This window comes from Mchenga conophoros, linkage group LG22 (assembly GCF_057382185.1).
Source record: "Mchenga conophoros isolate Kocher_MC1m ecotype Shallow Benthic linkage group LG22, M_conophoros_male_GT1.1, whole genome shotgun sequence".
NCBI classification, from domain to species: Eukaryota; Metazoa; Chordata; class Actinopteri; order Cichliformes; family Cichlidae; genus Mchenga; species Mchenga conophoros.
This window is the reverse complement of record NC_140546.1, coordinates 18,188,634-18,213,058: the sequence shown is the minus strand read 5'-3', so window position 1 is coordinate 18,213,058 and position 24,425 is coordinate 18,188,634. Positions and strand designations below refer to the sequence as shown.

The following is a 24,425-nucleotide window of genomic DNA, read 5'->3' as shown; positions in this document are numbered from 1 at the left end:
GGTTCAGGTATGTGGATGACACCTGGGTGAAAATCAAATCTCAGGACGTACATCAATTCACGCCATCACATTAACTCAGGAGTCACACAGAAAATGTATGCTTGACGACTCACTGCCAGTCCCTGTAGAACTCCCGGTCTCCAAACTGCAGCAGCTCTGCCACAAAGTTCAGAGAGGAATGTCAAAACCAACAGAAGAATATATTAGATGGATAGAAACCTGGGAGGAGGCAGCCAGGGGGAGGATTAGAAAAGGAGAGAGGAAAAGGTGTCTAGGTTGGTAAGGTTGAACTACTGTTGCTTAACAAATGTAACTCTTGAGACAGTATAAATCTCACTTCAAAAATGTTAAAACAATACAAAAAACAACAGGCAACAACACCAGAATCAAGGGATTAAGTCAAGTATTTAATTTAGAACAAGTCTGACGTATAAATGAAAAAGTCTCTGATGTGCAGTCTTGATACTCACAGCTTTCAGCAGCTGCTCCACCATCCTAGAAAGATCAATTTCCTTTAAGAAGTAACAAATAAAAGGATACCTTTTCTTTATAAGCCAAATCTAAATATGTTTGAAGGCCGCTCCAGTTTCAGGCAAATATTTCTTGACTCTTGCTTTATTCCTGGAGCCACTGTGAGTGATGCAGTTAGTGTCTCTGTGTTTACACACCTGGAACAGTTTCATTGAGTTCTGAACACTTGGGATCCTCCACTGGAAGACACAGACTTAGGTCAATTTTTTTTGCTGAGTATATTTTTCACAATATACTCAAAGAAGTAAAATGTTCTAACTCGGCATATCACAATTTCAGATTTTCACTAAAGAATCTTAGAGAATGACAGATACACAATATTCAACTACAAAAAACAAACTATAAGTCAAATCTAAATATATTTATTGCAGGCAGCATTTTGAGGCTCAAAGGTTTCAGCATGTGGTAATGAAGCAGAATGGCAACGGCTATACGGGGCATATAGGAGACATTGGTGTTAACTGCTGACCCGTTGGACTGTGCCACAATTGCACCTCAAAAAACACAGGCAGAGGAATAAGGACAACAATTTAAATTTCAAGTATCATTTAATTTTAATTTGTTCATTATGGTGTATTAAAATGAATCCACAGTGATATAACTACAGATCCAACTTTGATCCATGATCAATTGAAATAGCTCCAGCTTACAAACACAAGGAGTTGTACATGTTAGTATGCCACCACTAGATGGCAGTACAGTGAGTATTGAGGCAGAAGGAAAGACTAACAAGGACTGTCCAGACCTGTAAGATTTAGCTGAATGAGGGTCTTACTTTCTAAATCTTATGCAGTTTTGGAAGCCACGCTGGTGTACATTTTCATTTCTGCGTGGACATGTACTGAGGTTTAACTCACCAGCATGACAACACACCAGTTGAGGATCCCTATGTAGTTGCTGTAGCCGCTGGCTGAGCTCAAGAGAGACTCCTGTAGATCTTGACATCTGCAGAGAAGCACACAGTCGGAACGTTCACCGATGAATTTTAGAATATAATCAAACGATATCCACTCTTTCCTGTCTCACTCTTTTACAGTATCCTATCTCTGGTTTTGCCTTCTTTCTGTTTCTGGTGTTTATTTTCCTTCTCCTGAGCCTGCAGCCGATCTCTTTCACCTGTTCATTCTTTTTATACATTCAAACACTAATACAGACACAGTCGGGGCTTTAAGTCCATGGTTTAAAACAGATGTGAAAGAAAAATCATGATTATTGCATAAATGTCTTTTTGCCTTTACAGAACATTAACAGAAAAGTTTGTATTTCTTTCTAACTTAAAGTCTTAGAAGACAGGAGCAGCCAGACAATTTTCACACGTTTGTATCTTGTTTAAACACCCTCAAAGTTCAAACCTTCCTAGAAAAATAGGTGCAGTATTATAGAATGAAAACAAAGATCAAACCCTGTTTTCAGGTCCAGAACATGGGAATAGAACAGCTGCGAGATAATTCAACATCAATGGTAGCTTACGGAAGTAGAGGAAGCAAGAAGAATGAATTGAGTAAAGTTTGATTTGTCTGACTGTTTTCTTTCACTTAGTGTGCCTTATAATGGTCCGAAAAATACGGTAACTTCTACCTTCTTTTAGTATGTCCAGAAGTCCAACTTTTTGTGCTATGGTTACCATCTTCCTCTGCCTTTTGGGTTGTTGTGTTTGCTGGGGAGAAAACTTACAAACATACAGTACAGCACTTCAGAGTCACACTGGTAACAATCAAAGATTTATGTAAATTTGACAAGCTGAACGTATTCTGTACTGTATCACAAAATCATGAGGATGTGTGCTAGTCTTCCAGCACCACACAGTATTGAGGAGCAAATATCAGTCAGTGTATACCCATGATAGAGCGCAGTCCTGTCTCAGCCACATTAAACCAGTCAAAATACCAAACGAGGCCAACAGTGGCTCAATAAAGCCATTCTCCACAAGGACTTTCCATGAAGTTCGTCTTGGATCGCCAAGCGAAGAAGAATCAAACCAGCCAAGAGCAGATGAAGTGGATGAAGGTGAAGCAGGGCAGCACGGAGGCGAAAAGAGCGAGGGCAGTGAGGCGAAAAGAGATGAGAACAAGGTTCTCAAAAAGTAGATGACTGATGAGGTTATGTTCTGGTTTTCTTTGTCAGGCAGGAAGGAGCCCAGCGGGCGATGGTAGGTCATCACAGTGAAGGCGATAGCCAAGGCCGAGCCGACGGCTTTTAGAACTGAGGGAGAACGAGAGGCAGAGTTAGAACAAGAAAAGAGAAATGTTGTGAAGTGTGACACTCCACATAAAGCCAAACCAGCAGACTTTTAATGTATCATAACTTTGGCATATTTACAGAAATTTTAGGTTCATGTTGTGAATATATTGACCATTGAAGTACAAAAAACATAAAGAGAAAATGATCTAAATAACCTAGCCTAATGGTTGTGTGATGTATCAGTGAATAAAAATATCAACTGTAAACATAATTAACTGGCACATAGGTGTGGAAACTGACTGAAATTGTCTGTGGAGATTAACAGTAATTTTAAAAAAGAGCTAAATTTGTGCTGGGCTAAGATATTTAGATCATTTTCTCCTTCTTTGTGTTGGTAAAATGATCAGGGGAGCTACTGGAATTTTGCTTGACCACGTTTTTAAGAGAAGCTATAGTTACCTGTTCTTTCATAATATAGTCTGTTTCAGTTTAAGCGTTGTTTTCAATAAATTGTATGCTCAAAAAAAGCTTTATCTCAATCCCATTGCTTCTTGTTGCATGTTGAAGCTCTACTTGGAATCTTGTTAAGATAAAACCATGTTAAATATATATTGCTTTGCCAAGTGATCTTAAACGTTTGATAGGGGCTGTACACTGGCATTCAATTCTCTGTATAGAGAACACCGGTTAGCTAATGGTGTCGTCCAGTAGCCTAGCACTAGCAAAAAAACAGGAAGCCAAAAGATAAATTCATGTATGAAATCCAAATAAAATATGTATAATGCTTACCGTCTATTAAAAAAATGTAATATAAGATTAGAATAGTGTTTATTTGTCTGCTTATTTATAAGGAACTCCATTAGCTTCCACAACAGTGGTTGCTAGTCTTCCTGGGGACTAAACCATCAAATACAATCAATTAAAATATTACACAATAAAGTGGATGCAAAATATCCACAATTTGGCTCTTACATCCACAGTGAGAGTTTACAGTTTTTTAAAATAGAAGCATATAAATATCAATAACACTGAGGCAAAACACACCAATAATGTTGTTTAGATATTCTACTTTCCATGTTCCAGATCCCCAGAATTGATATTTTCACCGAATGGTCTTTTCTGTCTGCCAGTGTGTCATGCAGATTTCAAGATTAATAAGCTCTGACACTCAACCTGACAAAGTGTGAATTTGCCAAGGCCACTGTAACATACTTGAGCAGGGAAGTGGGACGTGGTCAGGTGCGGCCCCTTAGCGCCAAAGTGGTGGCGATTAATGAATATCCCACACCTAAATAAAGGACTTGAACTGTGCAGATTCCTGGTAGGTTATTACAGGAACTTCTGCAAAAACTTCTCCTCCATAGTCCAGCCATTAACTGATCTACTTAGTCCAAAAGTGGATTTTATATGAAAGTGCAAAATTCCTCCTCTGCCACACTCCTGGCTGTAATCTAAAGCACAGCGTTAACATAACTTTATGGCAGTTCAGGTACTACCATAAACAAGGTATAGCGTCACATCAGCAGTGACAACATCAGTGACATCGCTTCACGTCCTTTATAAGATTTTTTTTCCTGATGTGTCATGATTTTTAGTATTCCCCAAAATCCGTAATTAGTAATAAGCTGTTGAAAAATAAAAAGATCACCTTAAAAAAAACCTAGTACACATATTCTCTGTGTTTTAATTTGATGCAGGATGAAAGCAAACATGTCACACTGATGTGTTACAGCATTTTTCTTTTTTTAAATGAGTGAAGTTATCAAACCAGAAGCCAAGAGGCTTGATGTTGTGTCCACTCCTACTGGATCCCTACTGTCTGTTTAACGAGCAGGCTGTGAAGTGTTAACAACTCAATGTTGCTCTTTTTTTTTGGCACCTGTTAGATGTTTAGTAATGATGCTGGATTCGTGATTCCTTGCAAGCTTTGTTTACTATGTAACTGAGAGACATTAGATGCAAGCAGCTTGACTCCCGGGGGCGGGTCTAGCGTTAGACGTTTTCTCACTGGCTGCGTGCGCAGAGTATTACTTTGAACAGGAATAGGAAACAAGCATTAATGAACAATACTAATCAGATGTTCTACAGCACCTGAAACATTTGAACAAGCTAAACAAACACTGGATGACTGAATAAAATTAGCACTAAATCTGGTACTTGAACACAGTGAAATCTCTTCATTTCTAACATATTTATGGCTGTGATGAACACGCAGCGCTCTGAAAATGGGCTTAGGTTAAATTTAGAAGAGGGATGAATTAAAATTTAAAAAAAAAAACAAAAACATATTTCAAATTAATGTATGAATTTAACTGACAAATTCTGAGAGCCTGTGGGCGGGACCTATTTTCAATGGGCGGGACCTATTTTCAAACATCAAAGCAAAGAGAATCAGGCCATGACATCACAGTCACCAAAATTCTATAAATAGGGGTGAAACAGCACACTGGTCAAGCACGTTTCTTACTTACAGTCACGAGCGATTCACCAGACGAACTTTTGTTCTGCTACAGCCAACTTCAAACCCTGATTGACATCTGAATATCGAATTCACATCTGAATATCGAATTCACATCTGAATATCGAATTCACATTTGAATATCTTATTTAGTGTAACACGCTAAATTTGTTTCAAAGTTAAATATCAAAAATGAGCAATCAGGAAGGAAAACCAGAATTTGTCTTCACTCTGCCAAAGAGTGCACTCGACAACCTCATGCGGGTTAGGAAAGCCTTGCAAAACTCTCTGACTGAAAACAAACTTTTAAAAGAGGGTGAAAGTAGAGCCAGACAGCAAATCAAACAGATGATGACTCAAATTTCAAACATGCGCACCAAGCTGGAGCTGTATGAGAACCAAGCTGCAGGAGTCACTGACGAATCAGTGTCGCGCAAACCGCAGGTGAGCAGCGCCACCAAAGAAAAAGAGCAACAGACGTGTTCAGATCAGGAAAAGGTCAGCAACCTTGACCTTGAGATGAACCGTCTGAAAGAGCAGCTTCAGCAGAGGGACAACGAAATCCTGATGCTGAAACAGGAGAAGGACACTCTGTCTGCCAAGTTCACGCAGCTCCAGAAACATGAAAGAAATCTGAAAGAAACTATGCGGAATGCTCTGTGGAAAGAACAAACACTGAGAGAGAATCTGGAGCAGGAGAAAAAAGTCCTGGAGGAACAAATTAAGAAACTCCTGGAAGAACAGAAAGTGGTGAATGACACAAAAGAAGAAGTCAAAGAGGCCATCACAAAATGTCAGGATGCAGAGAAAGAACAGAAAGAACTGGAGGAGGACAAGAAAGCTCTGCAGCCACAGAGTGAGGACTCCAGCGAGATTAAAGAAAGTCAGGCAGAGACAAACATACCAGAAATGCAGACAAAACTGGACACGCAGAGAATAGAATTAGTAGAGTCTCAGACTGAAACACAGGAGACGGCAACCCCACAGTCGTCCTCATCTGATTGTCTGAGTGGGGAAAAGTTGTGTGTCAACAAAGTGATTGAGTTGGTGGTTTCACAGGCCATAGAACAAGTCTCCACTAAATACAAGCTCTTCACAGAGCGCCTCACTGCTGACTGCATCAGCGATCGCCTGATGGAAAAAATTTGGCCTGAAATTGAGCTGAAACATTTGGATCTATCCCCCAAATGTCTGAAAAACATAGACAAGGCCATTCTCAAGGATCTTTGCAAAACACACAACTGCAAGGAAAAATATCTGATTTTTAATCTGAGGGAACAGCTTGATAGTATTACTGTCCCAACCTTCACCAAACACCTGTTGGCATTACCAACAAGAGTACTTAGTGTCTCTAAAAACAGGGAAGAGTACCAGGAGGCTGTGAAAAATGTCACCAAAGATCTGGTAATGCACGCTATGAAGGGAGAAAATGAGGCAGCTACATGGAATGCAGGAACATCAGAGTTTATTGTACAGAGGCTTTCCCACAAGATCTGGAACAAAATTTTGTCCAAAAGCTACAAAATGTCCATGGAAAACATTGAACAACTCGGCCTGAAAGTATCCAATGATCTCCGTGAAAAGTGGCCTTCTCCAATACTGTTAATGAGGTCAAGCAACCCAGTGGTTGACGAAGCGGTCGTCAGCATATTCAAAAAACATGCCAAGCTGAGGAGCCAAAATGTCATCTTGAGGGTTTTCTCATGTGCACGTTAAAACTGAACTGAAACGTGCACGTGATTATGTTACAAAACTCTTAAACTGGCGTCAAATATTCTTTTAATTCAGCAACCTAAATTACATTTTAAAACCCCAACTTCCTTCCCTCATCACTAACTGGCCGAGGCAGATGGCCACCCCCATCTCAGAGCCTGGTTCTGCCGGAGGTTTCTCTCTTTTAAAAGTGAGTTTTTCCTTCCCACTGTCGCCAATGTGCTTGCTCTAGGGGGTTAGTTTTTGTGCATTATTGTAGGGTCTTCACCTTACAATAAAAAGCACCATGAGGGAAGTGTTGTTGGGGCTTGGCGCTGTTTCTTATCTCAAAATGTCCAATTACAACAGGACATTTTACGTTAAGAAACAGCGTCAAACCACAAATTAAAATAAAAAAATAAAATAAAAAAAAACAACTGTGACTTTGTGCTTTGTTTCATTTGCTGTAAATTTGCTAAGAATGTAATATAAGATTAGAATAGTGTTTATCTGTCTGCTTATTTATAAGGAACTCCATTAGCTTCCACAACAGTGGTTGCTAGTCTTCCTGGGGCCTAAGCCATCAAATACAATCAATTAAAATATTACACAATAAAGTGGATGCAAAATATCCACAATTTGGCTCTTATATCCACAGTGAGAGTTTACAGTTTTTAAAATAGAAGCATATAAATATCAATAACACTGAGGCAAAACACACCAATAATGTTGTTTAGATATTCTACTTTCCATGTTCCAGATCCCCAGAATTGATATTTTCACCGAATGGTCTTTTCTGTCTGCCAGTGTGTCATGCAGATTTCAAGATTAATAAGCTCTGACACTCAACCTGACAAAGTGTGAATTTGCCAAGGCCACTGTAACATACTTGAGCAGGGAAGTGGGACGTGGTCAGGTGCGGCCCCTTAGCGCCAAAGTGGTGGCGATTAATGAATATCCCACACCTAAATAAAGGACTTGAACTGTGCAGATTCCTGGTAGGTTATTACAGGAACTTCTGCAAAAACTTCTCCTCCATAGTCCAGCCATTAACTGATCTACTTAGTCCAAAAGTGGATTGTATATGAAAGTGCAAAATTCCTCCTCTGCCACACTCCTGGCTGTAATCTAAAGCACAGCGTTAACATAACTTTATGGCAGTTCAGGTACTACCATAAACAAGGTATAGCGTCACATCAGCAGTGACAACATCAGTGACATCGCTTCACGTCCTTTATAAGATTTTTTTTCCTGATGTGTCATGATTTTTAGTATTCCCCAAAATCCGTAATTAGTAATAAGCTGTTGAAAAATAAAAAGATCACCTTAAAAAAAACCTAGTACACATATTCTCTGTGTTTTAATTTGATGCAGGATGAAAGCAAACATGTCACACTGATGTGTTACAGCATTTTTCTTTTTTTAAATGAGTGAAGTTATCAAACCAGAAGCCAAGAGGCTTGATGTTGTGTCCACTCCTACTGGATCCCTACTGTCTGTTTAACGAGCAGGCTGTGAAGTGTTAACAACTCAATGTTGCTCTGAATTTAAATCTTGAAAGACTGAAAAAGACTTTGGTGAAATTCGTGGCTCTTCAGGTGTTCTCTGGAAATACAATCAAGCTTCCACAGTGAATCTATAATGATAATAATTGGTGGCGCTACAGCTTGTTAGTAATGCAGCCGGGTAGTCAGGAGTCGGAGAGAGGACCGAGAACAGCGATCGCCTCAATTTCCACCAGCCCACCCTGAGGAGAAAAGGAGGAGACGCAGGTTGAAGAAATGACTGCAGAGGCGAAATATTAAATTATAATAGTGTCCAAAAATGAACACACGCACACAGTCATTCAAAAACCCCTGCAAAAAGCTTTTATACACATCTCTGCAGTCCCATGAAAAACCAAGTGATCCCCATAATTCTGTAGCTTGTAGATCCAACTTTAGCAGCAATAACTTGAATTTGGCCAAAAGCAGCATTTACACTACATTTACTCATTTGTCCAAATATCAGCAGAGTCTCCGCTGTGTGACAGTGTAAGCAAATTAAGTCCGGAAAACATGATTAATAGTTTAATTTGTGGTTTAAAATAAAATGCAAATCCCTCCTTTTTCAACCTTTCTGTTTCCAGTCAGCATAAAAATGAAATTCATGACATCATCCATATGTGCACAGTAGCAGTGACTTTAAAGTGGGTGTGACATAATGTAATACAATGCTAAAGGTGTGTAAAGCTGTGGTTAACACTCACTCTGGGGAGAGCAGCGACTTGGTAGGCAGCTCTGGCAGGAAAGTTACTGCTGAAAACTGGGGAGGGAAAACATTTTCATTAGATTTGCATGCATTTGCAGAACCACGGTGAAGTTATTCACTTCCATCAGTGAACCCAACTATGAATCTCAATTTGAATGGTTCATTTCAGCTTCTAATAATATGAAAGGCTTTATTTATGAGTGGTTAGATTATTTACATAGATAAGCAATAAAACAACAAGCACAGGTGCTTTGCAGCTGCTGGGTAGAAAGTTCCTTTGTCTGGTGTATAGCAGCGGCTGAGGATGGTAACACACACAGACAACCTGGAAAGGCACATTTTTGCCTTAACTTAAGTTTTAAACCAATTTTTATAAACCAGTAATGGCTGAGTTTAAAGGATCAAAACAGAGTTTTAATGAAACATCTTCCTTCCTTCCTTTCACCACGGTCAGGGAAAGTAACCTGCCTGTGGTTTCGGTGGCAGTGCGAGGGAGAAAGATGGGAGTAAATGCCTAGTGCAGCACTGCCTGCTGGGAAAGGTTGGGTTACAGTTGTGTGCCTGCACTGTGGTGTCTATTTACAACTCTCTGGGTGCTGGAGCTTCCATTACACCTGACTGTTATGATCAGCGAGGAGGATGTGAGCAGCAGAGAAAAAGCTAAGTGAGCGCATCGGTCAGGTGACTCCTAAACTTGTCACACTGTCATTTTCCCTGCTAGTGTGGTCAAAATGAAAGGAACAATATAGTGCTGGCTTACATGTCTTGTAGACCTCATTGACGTTGTTGAAGTCATTTATATCTGCGAGTAACACAGTAGTCTTCACCACTGAAATGAAAGGGTTTATGTGCTCTGAAAGCTCGTGTTTAAATTTCAGAACATGTGAAACATACGAGGAGAAGCTCAGTTTCTCACCGTTGCTGTAGTCGCAGCCGGCAGCTTTAAGGATCTCCCCAATATTGATGAGTGCCTGAAGGACACGATGGGAAAGATTTGTTCGTATTTTAGGAATCTGTTGTGGATGCAACTTCTGCTGTAGCTGATCTAAACACTGGCAGAAGTGAGTTTCACCTGTTTGGCCTGAGCCTGCACTCCTCCATCTACCAGCTTCCCGGAGGCGACGTCCATCCCCAGCTGACCGGAGATGTACATGGTTCTGTCCACGATCACCGCCTGGCTGAGGACGACACACACACACGTTTCTTTCTCAGGATGATGTTTCAGCAGGAGAAAGTGAAACAAAAGGCCAACAGTTCCAAGAAAATATTTCCTCACACCATTGCACCACCAGGCTGAATCACCGATACAAGGCACTTCCACTTTCCACACTTTCATGTTGTTTTTGCCGAATTTTTTTTCTTTCTTTATTCAAATCAGGCAACAAAGTATATATCTCATTTACATTGACATAGTTTTTTTTTTCTTTTTTCCCCTTTTCCCCTCCCCTCCCCTCTTTTCCCCCTTCCCTTTTGCCGAATTTTGATCGAATGTTAAAGCATAAATCAAGACCAGGATACATTTTTCCAATCTTCTGTCCGGTTTGGTGAGCCTGTGTAAACTAGAGCCTCAGTTTCCTGTTGCTGGTTGACAGGAGTGACATCCACCAAATAAATGATAAACCACGTGAACTTCGATCGAGTTATGATGGATTTAGAACAAGTCCCAGCACTTTCTTCGAGACACCTTACCTGTATATTCCCTGCCTCACAGGAGCTTTTGGTGTGTAGATGATTTGGCGACGAATTGAAGCCATTATAAGCCAGCTGCTTGTCGACCTTACTCGGTTTCCTGCTATGCTGGGGCCCCTTTGCCCCACTGAGAAACTTTTAACTTTGGTTCTCTCTGTGAGTTCACTGAACTGTAAGACCAGGCCCTGATCAAACATCGGACTGTCCTTGTGCTCCCACGTCTCACCTGTATGGGCCGATGGCAGCCGGGGCCGACGCAGTGTTAACAATCCTTCTGTTGAGCGCAGACATGCTTCCCAGATTTCTTCAACTTGCTGCCAACCTTTCCGAAGAGCTGTGATTAATGCAACTGTGCAAGAAAAGCTGCAGAAAAAGAAGGAACACTGTTTCCGTAAAGTCTACCGTACCGCACTGAATAGAGGAGCAGCAGGCGCGCTTATAGCTATAAAAAGGCGTTAAATATAAAATGAAATGCGCCCTTGGCAGAAGAGTTACGGTGAAGGGCGTCAAAGCTGCCTTTATGAAGGCAAAGATCAGCGGTACTGCCCGAAGTTTTGATATCGATCCGAAACCAAGTAAATACAGGGTCGATAACGAGAGCCAGTGGGTCATGATTTATGCAATTAATCAGATTTAATTCACCACTAAATCACAGCGATTTTTATTTTCCACATTAGTTAACACAAAACATACTATTCAGCTTTTCATGGGAATTTTTTTCATATTTTTTGGCATCCAGGAATGTAAATGTACCTGTCTCTCTGTGCTAGAGGCTAAGAATAAAGCAGATGTGACAGTCAACACAAAAACTTTCATGCACTTTTCATAGTGTGTGTTTGTTGTATTTTTTTTTTCAATTCCAAAAAAAGTAACACAAGTCTACATAATGAAATCAGAGTATCTAATCATGTCATGTTGGTATTAATCCATCCACATCTAAAGATTAGACCAAAGCCAGCTCTGGTTAACTATAAGTGACTTTTATTACTTTTTCAACATTTTTGAAACTTTATTAAAGTATTACAAACAGAACATAATAAATTAAATGCTTACATTCCACTCTACACCCTTCAATCTTTACATAAACCGAATAAGTGAAGTAAATGAAGACAAAAATCATAATGATATAGCAAAAGGTGGCTTTAGGTAACTGTACATATTACAGCCAGTTCTAAAGAAACAAAACAAAATCATAAAAAACCCCAAAACAAACTATTGGACTCTTCAGTGTTCAATAGTTTTTAATTAAAGCAAAATTAAAGGAAGCCCACATTTTCTTCTTAAACATTACTCTTTCCTTATACAACAGCATTCTACTACAGAGCAAAATTAAGTATAAACATGCATAGTCCAACCACATTTACATGACCAAGGGCCAAAATATTAACAGCCAAATCAGCCACAATATTTAAACCAGTGTCACGAAAAGAAAAGAAAGCAGAGCGGTTAATAAATAAAGTGAATGCTTGTGTGAACTGCAGGCTTAATTCATGAAGGGTTTCCATCTGCTTCACCTACAAAACACATTCATATGTAACAGCAACCAGCAGATTCACTGCACGTTTTTAACATTAAGACAGGATGAATTCATTCATTCACAGGGTCATTATTAGCGCTTAAAAAGTAACACATACTTTAGCAGAAGAGCTGAATTAGAGCCAGAAGCCAGATACATAGACAAAAACAAAAAATGTAGTAACCATTCAACAAGCTTAATGATTTTTGGGAGTAAAAACCTACAAATTCTTTCCTTCTTTTCATTTTTTGATTAAATTCCTTTGAATTTGGTTATTAAAGTGGTCCAACAAGCATATGCAGCGTGTGGGAAATTTTACAGCTGACTTCATTTATGATAAGAAAGGAAAACATTCCTCACTTATTAAAAATACAGGGGAAAAAGCCTTCATGTTCACATAAAAGAAGCCAAAGCTTGTGTCCCAAAACCCACAAAGCACATTTTTTGTCTTTTTCTCCCCTTCAAATATCAGGAAACAGAAAGCACTCTCACTGATAGCTGAAAAAAGCTGCAGGGTAAAAAAAAGAAAAAAAAGAAAAAGAAAACTTGAACCAATGGAGGAAAAATTATCATCTAAAAATAAAAAGAACAAGTAGAAATCACGTGTGTGGCTGATGTAGCGGCTCTGGTTTTAAGTACAACCGTTACGTCTTTCGAGTCTTTTTTTCTCAACCTGATGTGTTTTTCCTAAATTGGAAAACAGCAATTAAACCATTTATGCAATAATTCAGGGTCTGGCCTCGTCACTCAGCTCTCTTAATGCTGCCTCAAGTCAATCAGTCAAAGTGGAACAATCAAAAGAAATCAAAGTTATCTAAACGTAAACATTTAAAGAATGCTGTGCAGTGTTTAGGAATGACTTTCACCTTTTCCCCCTATTTGGAAATTACGTTTGTTTAACGTTTCAGGGTGTTGAGGATGAAGAGCAGTGAGGGAGTGTCGTGTGTGTTTACGAGGCACTAAAAGATGCTTCAGATCTGCCACTATAGACTGTGCACTGGGTGTATAAGGAAACCCAGAACGTCATACCTGAAAAACACCTAATTTAAATAAAAGATAATGCAGACTAAAGAGAAGCTGGTCCACAAAATAGCTGAAAACATGCGCAATCTGTTCTTTGACATTCACTGGATTTTTCTAAGCTTTCAATAGTCTCTCGTCCAACTCTTCTCCAGCTGAGGAAACAAACGTGACCATCCAAAGACTCGGTCGTTTTACTACATTGCTTATGTTGAAAAATCAGGTTTCAAATATTTTAAGGCAACTTCATCATCAACATCACCTCGATTGTCTTTGGTCATGGATGAACCTCCACAGCTTTTGTCGCAGGTATTTCCAAACTAGGCTCTATGTTTTATTTACAGTGAAGGTAAAAAGTCTCGGGGAGGTGGGGGGTGGGGGTAATGCCATTGACCTCGCTCGCTGCTCCTGCTGAAGAAAAGGCTTTTTGCTGATTAAAGAGGAAATTCTTTGTGTGACTCTCAGATGTGTTACAGCCACAGCTTGGTTCTCCTTTTTCTTTTTTTGGAAGGGTGTGGATTCCCAGAACCAAACAGACATCATCCAGTAAAGGAAGCATCTTACTTCACTTAGAGGTCAGCTAACAGGCGGCCAGAACAGCAGAGGGCATCCAATGAGATTGTTTTGGTTCCCCCGAAATCACTGGACAGAATTTGTTGTTTACCGTGGCTTAGGGAAATCCAGATTAGAGGAGGACAGGGTCAGAAGGGGCATTTAGAAGTTCTGTTGTCGTCTCTTCTTGGCATCCATTGCATCCAGGATGGGCTGCCTTTTGGCAGTGTAGCGCTGCCTGAGCTCCTCAATCTCCCGCTCCATCATGGGATCCAAGGCAGTCAGGCGTAACTGCAGCTCCTCAAAGTCCAGGTTCTTCAACTGAGAGGCAACACAGACAAACAACAGACGGAAAAAATGAGTCACAACACTCAGAGCTGCTTCTGTTTTGCTGCTGTAAACATTTCCACAATGAATAACACTACAACAGAGTCACGGATGACACTCACAAAGTCAAAGTCTCCGTCCTGAGGCACCTTCCAGTTGTCAGGGAAGACGTTTTTGGACTGGATATGGTAGCCTTGCTGCTCCTGTGCCTGGTTGTGGTTGTAGCTCTCCTGCTGCTGGGCCGCCTTGTTGTCCTGCTTGTCGAAGTAATCCATGAAGGAAGGACGAATCGGCTGCTGGGGGGTGGCATGTCCTGTGGAGGAGGAAATGGGTTAAACTCGAAGGTAACAAAATAAACTTTCTGGACAGAATATTTTGGAGACAGTCTCATTCAGGCAGACATCATATCCGCTCACTTCTCATCGATCCCTGGTCTTCCTCCTCGTCTTCATCGTCACTGTTGATGACCATAGTGCCAAGGTCTGACTCAAGCATAGTGCTGCCGTGCTCAATCATTGTCTGCGCCCCGTCACTCATAGTGCTGGTGGCGCGCATGGTTCCAGCGCCCTCTGAGCCCGACTTAACCATAGTGTGAGAATCCACCTCAGTCTCTTCCTCCTGGATGGAATAAAGAACAGAGTTAAGACATGCAGCATTACATCTGAGGTTTCTTCACCCCAGACCTTTCTGTGAATAAATCACCACACGCACCGAGTTGTCATCCTCCTCTTCCAGCTCTCTCTGCTGCTCCTGCTGCCTCTTGGCTTTCATCTCCATGGCTTCAGTTATCAGGTCTCTCAGGATCGTAACTGGCTTGGCCTGGCTGATGAATGGATGCTGGAGATTCACAAGACCAAAAAGATAAAAGTTATATGAACTATATTTTACATGCAAATGTATTTCCATACGAGTATATCCACCCAGCATCATGTGTTACACCCTCTGATGTTTCTATGTGCCTGAGGCGGCATTAAATTTTCCATATTTACAAATCTCCAGGGTATCTGGGGAAGACTATTTGCTCTCTATTTTATACGTTTGCTTTCATCTTGTATCAGTTATTTGAACAGGGAAGGACACTAAGAGCAACTTAGTGTCCTTCCCTGTTCAAATAACATAATAATAGTAGTAATCCATGTATGTGGTGGCGAGGTCATCTTCTTACCTGTAGCAGCTGTGTGGCCGTCGCTCTCTGCTCCGGGTTCTTCACTAAACACTTCTTGACAAAGTCTGTAAACTCGTCTGACCAGAGCTCCGGCTTCCTGAATGTTGGAGGAGGGTTGGTCGGGATCATAAAGATTGCCTGCAGAAACACGATAACAGGATTAGGGTGGATTAAAAAAGAGGATAAAAGTTTTTCACAACACATTTAAAACAAGAACAAATGTTTCCACTCACTCTCATTGGATGAATGTCTGCATAAGGAGGTTTACCCTCTGCCATCTCTATGGATGTGATGCCCAGGGACCAGATGTCAGCTACACAGTTGTAGCCGATCTCCTGAATTACCTCGGGTGCCATCCAGAATGGAGTACCGATCACAGTGTTTCTCTTTGCCATGGTGTCCTACAGAGTGGGAATATATATTACCCCCAGACTTTTAGAGCATGACAGGACCAAGCGAGAACTCCTCAGAAGCAAATTACAAACAGTATCATGCTGGCAAACATTACTTCATCTTATCACTACTGACATATGCTGCAATTTTACCGTCAGCTGTCCAGCAACTCCAAAGTCTGCCAGTTTGGCGTGTCCCTCTGTGTTAAGAAGGATGTTTCCTGCTTTGATGTCCCGATGGATCTTCCTCATGAAGTGAAGATACTCGAGTCCCTTCAGCGTCGACTTAAGGATGGTTGCAATTTCATCTTCTGTCAGCTGAGAGATTGAAGATTAAAAACCAAACATGAACAAACAGACCATTAACTGCTGCACTTGTCTGTAGTTTCTTTTTTTAATCATTAGTTCGCTGAGTTCAGTTAAAGACAAGGTCAACCTGGAGATCTTTTCACTTTTAAGTCGTAATAAATACTGCACTTTGAATTGAAACTTTATCAAAAAATATTTTCTTCCTGACACAAAAACTAGTGAATTAAAGCCACCATTGTAGTCGTTACTGACAACAGGTCAAAGGCACTTTTAAATAAAGTTTTAGCGCAGTTGCACACGTCGCTGCGGCTCAGCGTAGACACCCACCGTCTTGTTGCGCAGTCTGATGATGTCAGAGACAGAGCCAGCGCCGCAGTACTCCATCACAATCCACAGGTCTGTGTTCTTGAAGTAGCTGCCATAGTATTTCACCACATAGGGGCTGGGGAGGAAACGCAACATGGAGTGGTTATCAAAGGAGAAGATATAGAGCAGAAGTGAGAAAAAAAATCTCATGGATCCAGACACGAGAGAGCTACATGGGCTATGATGATGATGTCATACTTCCTCCTTTATTATCTCTGTAAAATGTCTTTTGAGGCTTTTCCTGGCTCAGAATGGACCTTTGAGAGAAGGCTGGCTAAGTGCAACTGGTCTGCGTACAGTTAACACTAACAGGCTCTTATCTAATTAAACAGAACAACTGTGCAATTCCCTGTTATTTAGGGCAGATGATAAGCAAAAATGTATTCTGAGTCTGCAAATAAACAATGATTTTCTCTCAAACCACTTTACTGGATGCCACATTTTTTATATTGAGGAAAAACCTTGCTTTCAAGGGCAAAAATGGGCGTATGGTATGAGACATACTGCTGTCCCACCTGTCACACTGCTGCATGATGGAGATCTCTTTGATGATTTCCTGCAGATCTGACTCCACAGGCACCTGCTTGATTGCCACCACCTGGCCGGACTCCTTATGAATGGCTTTAAACACGCTGCCATAGGAACTAAAAACACACACAAAGCTTAAAGTCACATGTATGGCTGCAGTACTTTATTACAACTGACAGCGCTTAAAAAACGATTTATTATGCAATGGTCAGCTGTAAAAATGGAAGTTAAGACTTCTTACCCTTCACCGAGTTTCTCGAGAACATCAAACACTTCCTCTGGCTGTTTCGTCAAACTATCTTCACTCAGCTTTTTCAGCTTACTGTAAAAAGGGAATAAGACAGCAATATAAAAGTGAAAGCAATGATAAGTGGAAAAGGCAAATCTAAACATTACAAAACAGGAGACACGGCATCGTTTCAGCATCTGTAAATAAATGAACGGCTGTGGGTGATTTTTAGTCTGGACATAAATGTCAAACACACTGAGACTGCAACCTGTTATTATTTCTGTTTGCTGTCATTTAAAGATATTTTTAGGCTTGTGTATCGGTGCTTTCAAACACCAGAATATGAGGTAATACTTCTTCACAGATAAAAAAAAAAAAAAAATCAGCACCGCAGCCAAACAGGAATAAGTCATTATTAGTTAAGTTCAAAGTGATCGACAAAAAAAGTTATTGTGAAAGTGAAAACACAACCCAGCATGCACTGTTCACTATTTTCTGACTTGATCAAAAATATTATCACGTGCAATACGAGACTAAAGGAGGTTGTTTCCCCCTGAGCAACGCAAGCTTCAATAAGGTTCCTCAGTCTGGCTCTAGTGAATAAATCAAACACAATGAATCAATGATTCAGTCATTTAAAAATGATCCTACATGAGCTCTGACTAAGACAACAAACAGATTGTGTGTGTTTTTCCTTTAAAAGGGTATTTCTATACTACCCCTTAGAAAAGTTTGCACTATATGAAGCTGGAAAGGCCCTCACATCCTGCTGTTCCTGTTAATTTCCACTAAGCAGAACAGAAACGTTCAAGTATGGTGTCCTCAAAGTCTTTCAGAGAAGCTTTTTACTGAAGGTGAGAGGAGCTGAAAACATTGCCGTTTTTTCTTGAATCCAAAATAAAAAAAACTTATTCAGTCTGAATTTCACATAGTGTTTTATAACTATTTCAATACCTATTATTATATTTATTATAATAATTATTAATATTATCATCATCATCACTTATTTTGCTCAAATATTTATTTTTGTAGACTCATTCTTTAATTTCATTGTACATTTATGAATGTTATAGTAAACTTTTAAGCACTATTTACTTTATATTTGTATTGTCTTTATATTACGCACACTTAATTTTATTTTTGTCAATGATTTCCAAAGCAGTTCTAATTTCTTTTGATTTTGTTATCATTCATTTAAAAATTTTTACTATTCTATTATAATCATGTTATTTAAGATAAAATGTTTTTATTGCTAGTTAGTATCTCTGATTATGTTAACTACACACACATAGCTTAAATAGGAAATCTTTCCTACCAAACTCTGTCAACCTAAATGTTTAATAATATTACTTTATTATTATTATTGTTATTATTCATCCTTTATAGTGTTGTAACAAAAGGGTTGCTCATGGAATGGAATAAATAAATATTTCTCATCTGCACATCTGAACATGTGTGATCTCATAATTTAAAAATAGTACAGCAATCATACAAAGACTTCAGATCTGTCGCCTTGTGGTTAAAAAGCTATTCAGTAAAATTAACTTGCATTGTCTTTTTTTGAGCCTGTGAACTCATGAACCACCACAGAACAGAAACCAACTAAGTAATCAGTAACGTGTAATACTGGTTTGTCTTCAGGAATCGTGCCAAAAAAATACCGTGTTCGACATTTAAACAGTTCTAAATGATGGCCTGTGATCTATCAAGCATATATCTCTTATAAAGGATTTCAAGTCACTCTGAGCAAGCAGTAGAAGCTGCAATCAGTATTTGGCAAAGTGGCTTTTATATATCTTTTATTTATTTGGATAAAATTTTTTACTGACATTCAAAATGTATTTTTTTTTAATAGAGATCACGCAAAGAGGCAAGCCAAAACATGGAGGACCTTTAACTTTTACAAGGACATTTTACGTGTCCAAGAAAGTCAATAACAATAACGCAGACTCATAAAGAGAGATCACGTCTTTACTATATATATATGTCTAACCCCTTCATAAAGCCTAATAACTAAAGCCTGTTTACAAATACAGGCAACAATATTAGACATAAAAAGACACAGTAATTCAATTTTTGCAGGACACTCGGGAAGCTAGAGACTGATTCAGTGCGATCATTCATGCGATTGAATGATATTTCAAGTGCAAATCTAACCACTGAACAAAACACTCTTACAGAGACTTGGGAACATAAAACGACCACATCATTAGCCAAATCTATTAGACACTCAATTGAGGGCTCAGGAAAGAGCGCCTCTGTGTGAGGAACGGTCTGTACATTCGTGAACAGAACTGAAAGTTTGAGAGAAGACTGGCAACGATAAGTTAGCTTAGCATCAGCTAGCTCGGCGACATCCACCGAGCGTTAGCTGTTCGGCTAGCTCGTTAATAATAGCATTTTTAGCGTAGTCAAATTAACACAAACCTTTTGGGCGCAGACGTCTCCATGATGTACGACTTCAAAACTAAAAAGAAAACACACTAATAGGGACTCGTGGCACTTTTGGGACCAGCAGTCAGGACGAGAACATTGTCGACTGAATCGTTGTTGTCAAAAACTAAAGCAGCGCCAGCTGAGGGATCGTCAGATGACGGTGTTACGGCCTCAACGCAGCGCCCCCTGCTGGAGCGGAGTACAAACAAAACGGCTTAAAATACTCTCCTTAGAAACATTGAATAATTTGTATCAATTAAACAACTGAAACTTGTGAATAAAATGTTACTGATAATAGAGCTGTTCACAAAAATACAATTGCTTTCTCTGGTCTCTTTCAAAGACATCGTCCGACCAATCACAAGCGACTTTGCTGTGAGGTGCACGACTGTTCTACGCATGTGCAGGCAGGAGCCTTGTGGAGTATGAAAAGAGAGGTAAACAGCTAACAGCTAACGTGTTTAAACGGTGAGAAACCTTGTTATTATCTTTCCATCCTGTGTACTCCGTATCTGTTAGGTTTATGCAGCGTTTTTAGATACTTTAAAGATATTTGTTGTTTGCTCTAAATACCGGTTGGGTTGTTTTAGTCTGTTTCGGGCAGTACCATGCTGTTTCTGGTAGCATGTTGTTAACAGTTATCTCTCTGTCTCTATTTTTTTGTTAAGAATCAGAAATGGATACGCAGAAAGATCTACAGCCGCCCAAGCAGCAGCCTATGATCTACATATGTGGAGGTATGTTACAACGTTTACTTTAGTAATACCACCGCTGGTAATGCAAACAGTACGATTTTACCTGCTCTAATGCAAACCTTTCATCACTGCCATCACGGCTGCTTCTCCTCTGGATGTTTTTCTTACATTACACCGCATAGACCTTACATATTGTTCATAATGTGTTCCTTCATAGTAACAATTCTCTCATAATAAGTTGACAAATAATAAATTACAGCTCAATTTAGAGTGTATAACTAGCCTCTCCGACATTAATAAATTAAGGATTAATCCGTAGTTAATGCTTCAGAGATCGCTAAGAGTGTATTTTTCCAGGTATTACAACACTAGTTTTTAGAGAAAACCGTCTAGCACACTATATCATGTCCTGTTTTACCTAATACATGAAAATTCGCATAACTACCGTCTGTAATTATAAATATGAGTTCAGTATTGGTACTAATTAACACTTGGAGCCCAAAACTTGCCTATTGTAAACCGGTCTGTGCATTCAAAGCTGTGATACCTGGCATGTGTGGAATTTCCGTTCACTGAAATTACATCTCAGGTGCCTTTATAGCCTCATGACCCCTACTCCTTTTCTAATCTCTGTTTTAATCATAGTTAGCTTGGGATAAGTTGATTGTATTGTTCTGTATGTATGTATGATGATTTTCTTTTTCTTTTTTTTACCTTGTGGGTATTTGTGCTTCCAGGTGCAAAATACAAGTACTAACTGAGAGTTACATGATGTTCTTGTGTTTGAATAGTGTCTTTACTACTTAATCCACTGTGGTGGAGACATCTGGAGGACATAACATACACATTAGGCTCACTAGATGTTTACAGTGGGAAATATTAAACCTCCTTTACAGTCTGATACAATGTTACTATTTTGGAACCAATAAAAATTTATTTCACCATGATTACGTAATGTTGGTCATCTTGCATCTGGAAAAAGAACCACCCTGATTTTAGTTCTAATAAGTTTTTTGGCAAGGTGTAAAAACTCAGTAACAATCTGAATGAACTGAAATGAATACATCTTACACATTATGGACTAAATGTTGGGCCACACCTCTTTGAATTCAGAGGCGTGCGCTAAGTGAATAAAAGTTACCAACACTCTGCTGACTCAGTAGCTGCATAGGTCCAAACTTTCTCTGTCATTAACATCAGCAGAAAAACTATGTGAGGGGGTGTTGCCCGCTGCTCTGCTCTGCTCAAACTGAACTTGACCACATAACACCATGTTTTCTCTCGTCACTTGCAGAATGTCACACCGAGAACGAAATCAAAGCCCGCGATCCGATCAGATGCAGAGAGTGTGGCTACAGGATCATGTACAAGAAGAGAACAAAGAGATGTATCCTTTTGACTTTGTGTGCATGAAGACAACTTGTGAAAACATTAAAAATGACCAGTTGACTTGTTTATTTCAGATGTGAGTCTTTTTGCTAAAGAGTGTTCAGATATTTTGATTTTGATTGATATTTTATGAATTGGTTGCTACGTTTGCTGTGGATTTCCTTGACTCTCTGATTTCAGTGGTTGTATTCGATGCCCGATGAAGAAGAGGAGAGGAGCAGTTTTGACTCTGTTTACTGTTTGTAGTGTGGGATCATGTAAATAAATAGACCTGGCTTCAGATTTGTGAACTACTCATTTTATTCTCGGTCTAAACAATACATTTGCTTGTCAAAAATGTATGAAAGTTTGTTTTGGTTTATTAAATAATAACTATTTTAACTGGTCAAGACTGTTTTTTCCCAGTTTTTCTAACTGATGAACTGATTTAATTACCGGTAGTAGCATCTCCATGACGACAGGAAAATTTGTGTTTCAGCTCTTGTAGACTTTTCTATATTCATGTAGTCACGTGTAATTGGTCTGTTGCTATGAGATGTTTGCAGCTTTTCGACCCCTGAAATGGACTCTGCCTTTCAGAATAACAAAATGCAGCAGGGGGAAGTAACCTGATTTTGTGTAATGCAAACTGTTTTTTTGGCCTTTTTCATAGTAATAAAGATTAAATGAGACTGCGATGTTTTCTTCCCCTCACCCCCAAAGGTTTTTTTTTTATTGACTTTGACTGTAGGATGGTTATTGGTACCAGACAGGCTGATCTACCAGGATTTTCCCACAGCCATCTCCCAAAGAGAAAAAATATCCAGTGAGTGGCAGTTCTCTAGGTGAAATTGCATCATTGACGCCAGAGAGGATTGGACAGAGTTTTGAGACGATTAAAAAAACAAAAGAAAGAAAAAAGCAACAGTAACTCAAATGACAACTGCTTACAAGCGACTTATTCGGAAGAGCATATCTGAATGCACAACGTAAAACCCTGAAGGAGACCGGCTACAGCTACAGAAGACCGCATTGGGTCCCTCAGTTTCCTGTCCACAAAGAACAGGAAACATACTGGCTCACCAAAATTGCACAATAGAAGAAGAATTAAAGAGTTAAGGTAACTGATTGCAAAAGGGGGACCAACCTGTCACGATCCTGGGTCTTATGACCCAGTGTTTTGAGTTTTAGTTCATTTTGATGTTTATAGTATGTTTAAGCTCATTAGGTCTCCTATGTTCATTTGCTTATTAATTCCCCCTCGTGTTTCCAACCCATGTTAAGTCTCCCCTGCTCTTCATGTGTTTCATGTCTGTGTCTTACGTTGTCAAGTTCTGGTTGTCATGTCTGCGTCTCATTATGTTTCCTATTTTATTTTGAAGAGATCTTGTGTTTTTATATTATGGTTTATGTTTTGAGTCCTTTGTTGTACTGTTTCTTGTTTCCATAGGTCTGTTATGGTTATCATAGGTTTAGTTCTTTGGCTTTGTCATATGGCTTCCCTGTGTTCCATGTTATGTCCACTGTGATGTTTTGTACCATGTTTCAGGTTCCTATGTTCTGTCTCCCCAGTTGCTGTTAAGTTTGCATGTTTAGAATTCAGTCAGTGTGTTTCCTGTTTTACTTTGAAGGTCCATGTCTCATGTGAGTATTTCTAGTTTTGCTTCCCTTGTCTCGTCCAGCCTGATTACTCCCAGCTGTGCTCTCCTTCTGTCTCATTCCCTCGTTATCCCTCTGTGTATTTAAGCCCTGTGTTTCTCTTTGTCAGTGTCGTAGTCTCCCTCATGCTGTGTGTGATTCTCCCCGAGTCTCCTGGTATACTTTATGATTAGCTTTCCCAGTTTAGTTTTGTATTGCCTGTGTTCTATTTTTCCAGCAATTAAAGCTGTGCTTTTGAGTTCAAGTTCTGTCCCCGTGAGTTTGCGTTTGGGTCCTCTCCTGCCTGCCACACAGCCGAAACATGACACAACCCAGTACAAGCAAGGTGTACTTAAGTGTCCATTGAGTGTATTTTTGATCTAAAGCAGCACTATGATAGCTTTAACTTCTTTAAATTACACTGTTTCCCCAAGTTTAGCTTTTAAGTTGATTTCAATCTAAATCTGTTTTTTTTTGTTCATTTAGTCCCTTAATATCTGCATGGCAACTTTTTAGTTTGGCTTACCACAAAGATTTCAAACTGTTGCGCTCTCTCTACTCAAAGGTGCAAAAAGGTGCATATTACACAAATAAGACACAACAAATAATAGATAATAACAAAAAACTAAAATGATGTGTTTCATTAAGATGAGATACCAAATCAAATAGCAAACAAAGCCTTCACTGGGATCATTACTTGCACTTGGGTTTAGCAGCTATTTCATTTCAAACTTCCATCTTTAAAAGATTCTAATAAAACATTTGTGTGAACCTGTGATTTGATGTAATTACATGCCAAAATGTTGACCAATAGAAAATAAGCCTGATTTAATTTCCCGGTGCTGGACAGAGAGCTGCTTCCAGCTAAGATGCTGCTGAGAGAGTTATGAACAACGTGTTCTCATCAACAAAGTAATTACTTTGCTGAACTACCCTTTAGGTGACAAACAGGACTGGATTCAATGATTGTTTTCATTACTGGACTGGGTTTTCCATCAACAAAATGTAATTTTACATGATTAATATTCTGTTTGTTTGCTGTTGATCAGATTTGCAGCTCACTCCAATTATCCTAAGAGTAAT

At 39.5% G+C, this 24,425-nt stretch overlaps 5 protein-coding genes across 6 annotated transcripts; 2 read left to right on the top strand and 3 right to left on the bottom strand.

The window, feature by feature from the left end:
* Nucleotides 1-457: 457 nt before the first annotated feature.
* On the bottom strand, nucleotides 458-4,228 carry LOC146549274 (uncharacterized). The gene is made up of 4 exons (XM_085263563.1): nucleotides 2,369-4,228; nucleotides 2,110-2,200; nucleotides 1,389-1,476; nucleotides 458-710 (listed from the first exon to the last, which is right to left on the bottom strand). The coding sequence occupies exons 1-4, from the start codon at nucleotides 2,370-2,372 to the stop codon at nucleotides 561-563; spliced, it is 333 nt and encodes a 110-aa protein (XP_085119689.1). The 5' UTR covers nucleotides 2,373-4,228; the 3' UTR covers nucleotides 458-560.
* Nucleotides 4,229-5,184: 956 nt separating this feature from the next.
* LOC146549273 (uncharacterized) lies at nucleotides 5,185-7,227 on the top strand. The gene has a single exon (XM_085263558.1). It carries the CDS (start codon nucleotides 5,363-5,365, stop codon nucleotides 6,884-6,886), a length of 1,524 nt encoding a protein of 507 aa, XP_085119684.1. The 5' UTR covers nucleotides 5,185-5,362; the 3' UTR covers nucleotides 6,887-7,227.
* Nucleotides 7,228-8,203: 976 nt separating this feature from the next.
* On the bottom strand, nucleotides 8,204-11,208 carry LOC146549272 (2-iminobutanoate/2-iminopropanoate deaminase-like). 2 transcript variants are annotated; one of them, XM_085263561.1, is made up of 6 exons: nucleotides 11,028-11,208; nucleotides 10,185-10,290; nucleotides 10,029-10,083; nucleotides 9,873-9,941; nucleotides 9,111-9,166; nucleotides 8,204-8,609 (listed from the first exon to the last, which is right to left on the bottom strand). In XM_085263561.1, the coding sequence occupies exons 1-6, from the start codon at nucleotides 11,090-11,092 to the stop codon at nucleotides 8,553-8,555; spliced, it is 408 nt and encodes a 135-aa protein (XP_085119687.1). In that variant the 5' UTR covers nucleotides 11,093-11,208; the 3' UTR covers nucleotides 8,204-8,552. The 2 variants fall into 2 exon arrangements, with proteins under 2 accessions (XP_085119687.1, XP_085119686.1); XM_085263560.1 differs by lacking the exon at nucleotides 11,028-11,208 and adding an exon at nucleotides 10,802-10,961.
* A 561-nt stretch (nucleotides 11,209-11,769) lies between these two features.
* stk3 (serine/threonine kinase 3 (STE20 homolog, yeast)) lies at nucleotides 11,770-19,809 on the bottom strand. Its single transcript, XM_085263559.1, has 11 exons — nucleotides 19,633-19,809; nucleotides 17,218-17,298; nucleotides 16,964-17,092; nucleotides 16,410-16,524; nucleotides 15,927-16,091; nucleotides 15,615-15,782; nucleotides 15,382-15,519; nucleotides 14,928-15,053; nucleotides 14,633-14,834; nucleotides 14,339-14,529; nucleotides 11,770-14,210 (listed from the first exon to the last, which is right to left on the bottom strand). Exons 1-11 carry the CDS (start codon nucleotides 19,653-19,655, stop codon nucleotides 14,052-14,054), a joined length of 1,497 nt encoding a protein of 498 aa, XP_085119685.1. The 5' UTR covers nucleotides 19,656-19,809; the 3' UTR covers nucleotides 11,770-14,051.
* A 211-nt stretch (nucleotides 19,810-20,020) lies between these two features.
* On the top strand, nucleotides 20,021-22,106 carry polr2k (RNA polymerase II, I and III subunit K). Its single transcript, XM_085263564.1, has 4 exons — nucleotides 20,021-20,109; nucleotides 20,310-20,378; nucleotides 21,631-21,723; nucleotides 21,906-22,106. Exons 2-4 carry the CDS (start codon nucleotides 20,318-20,320, stop codon nucleotides 21,926-21,928), a joined length of 177 nt encoding a protein of 58 aa, XP_085119690.1. The 5' UTR covers nucleotides 20,021-20,109; nucleotides 20,310-20,317; the 3' UTR covers nucleotides 21,929-22,106.
* The last annotated feature ends 2,319 nt before the right edge of the window (nucleotides 22,107-24,425 follow it).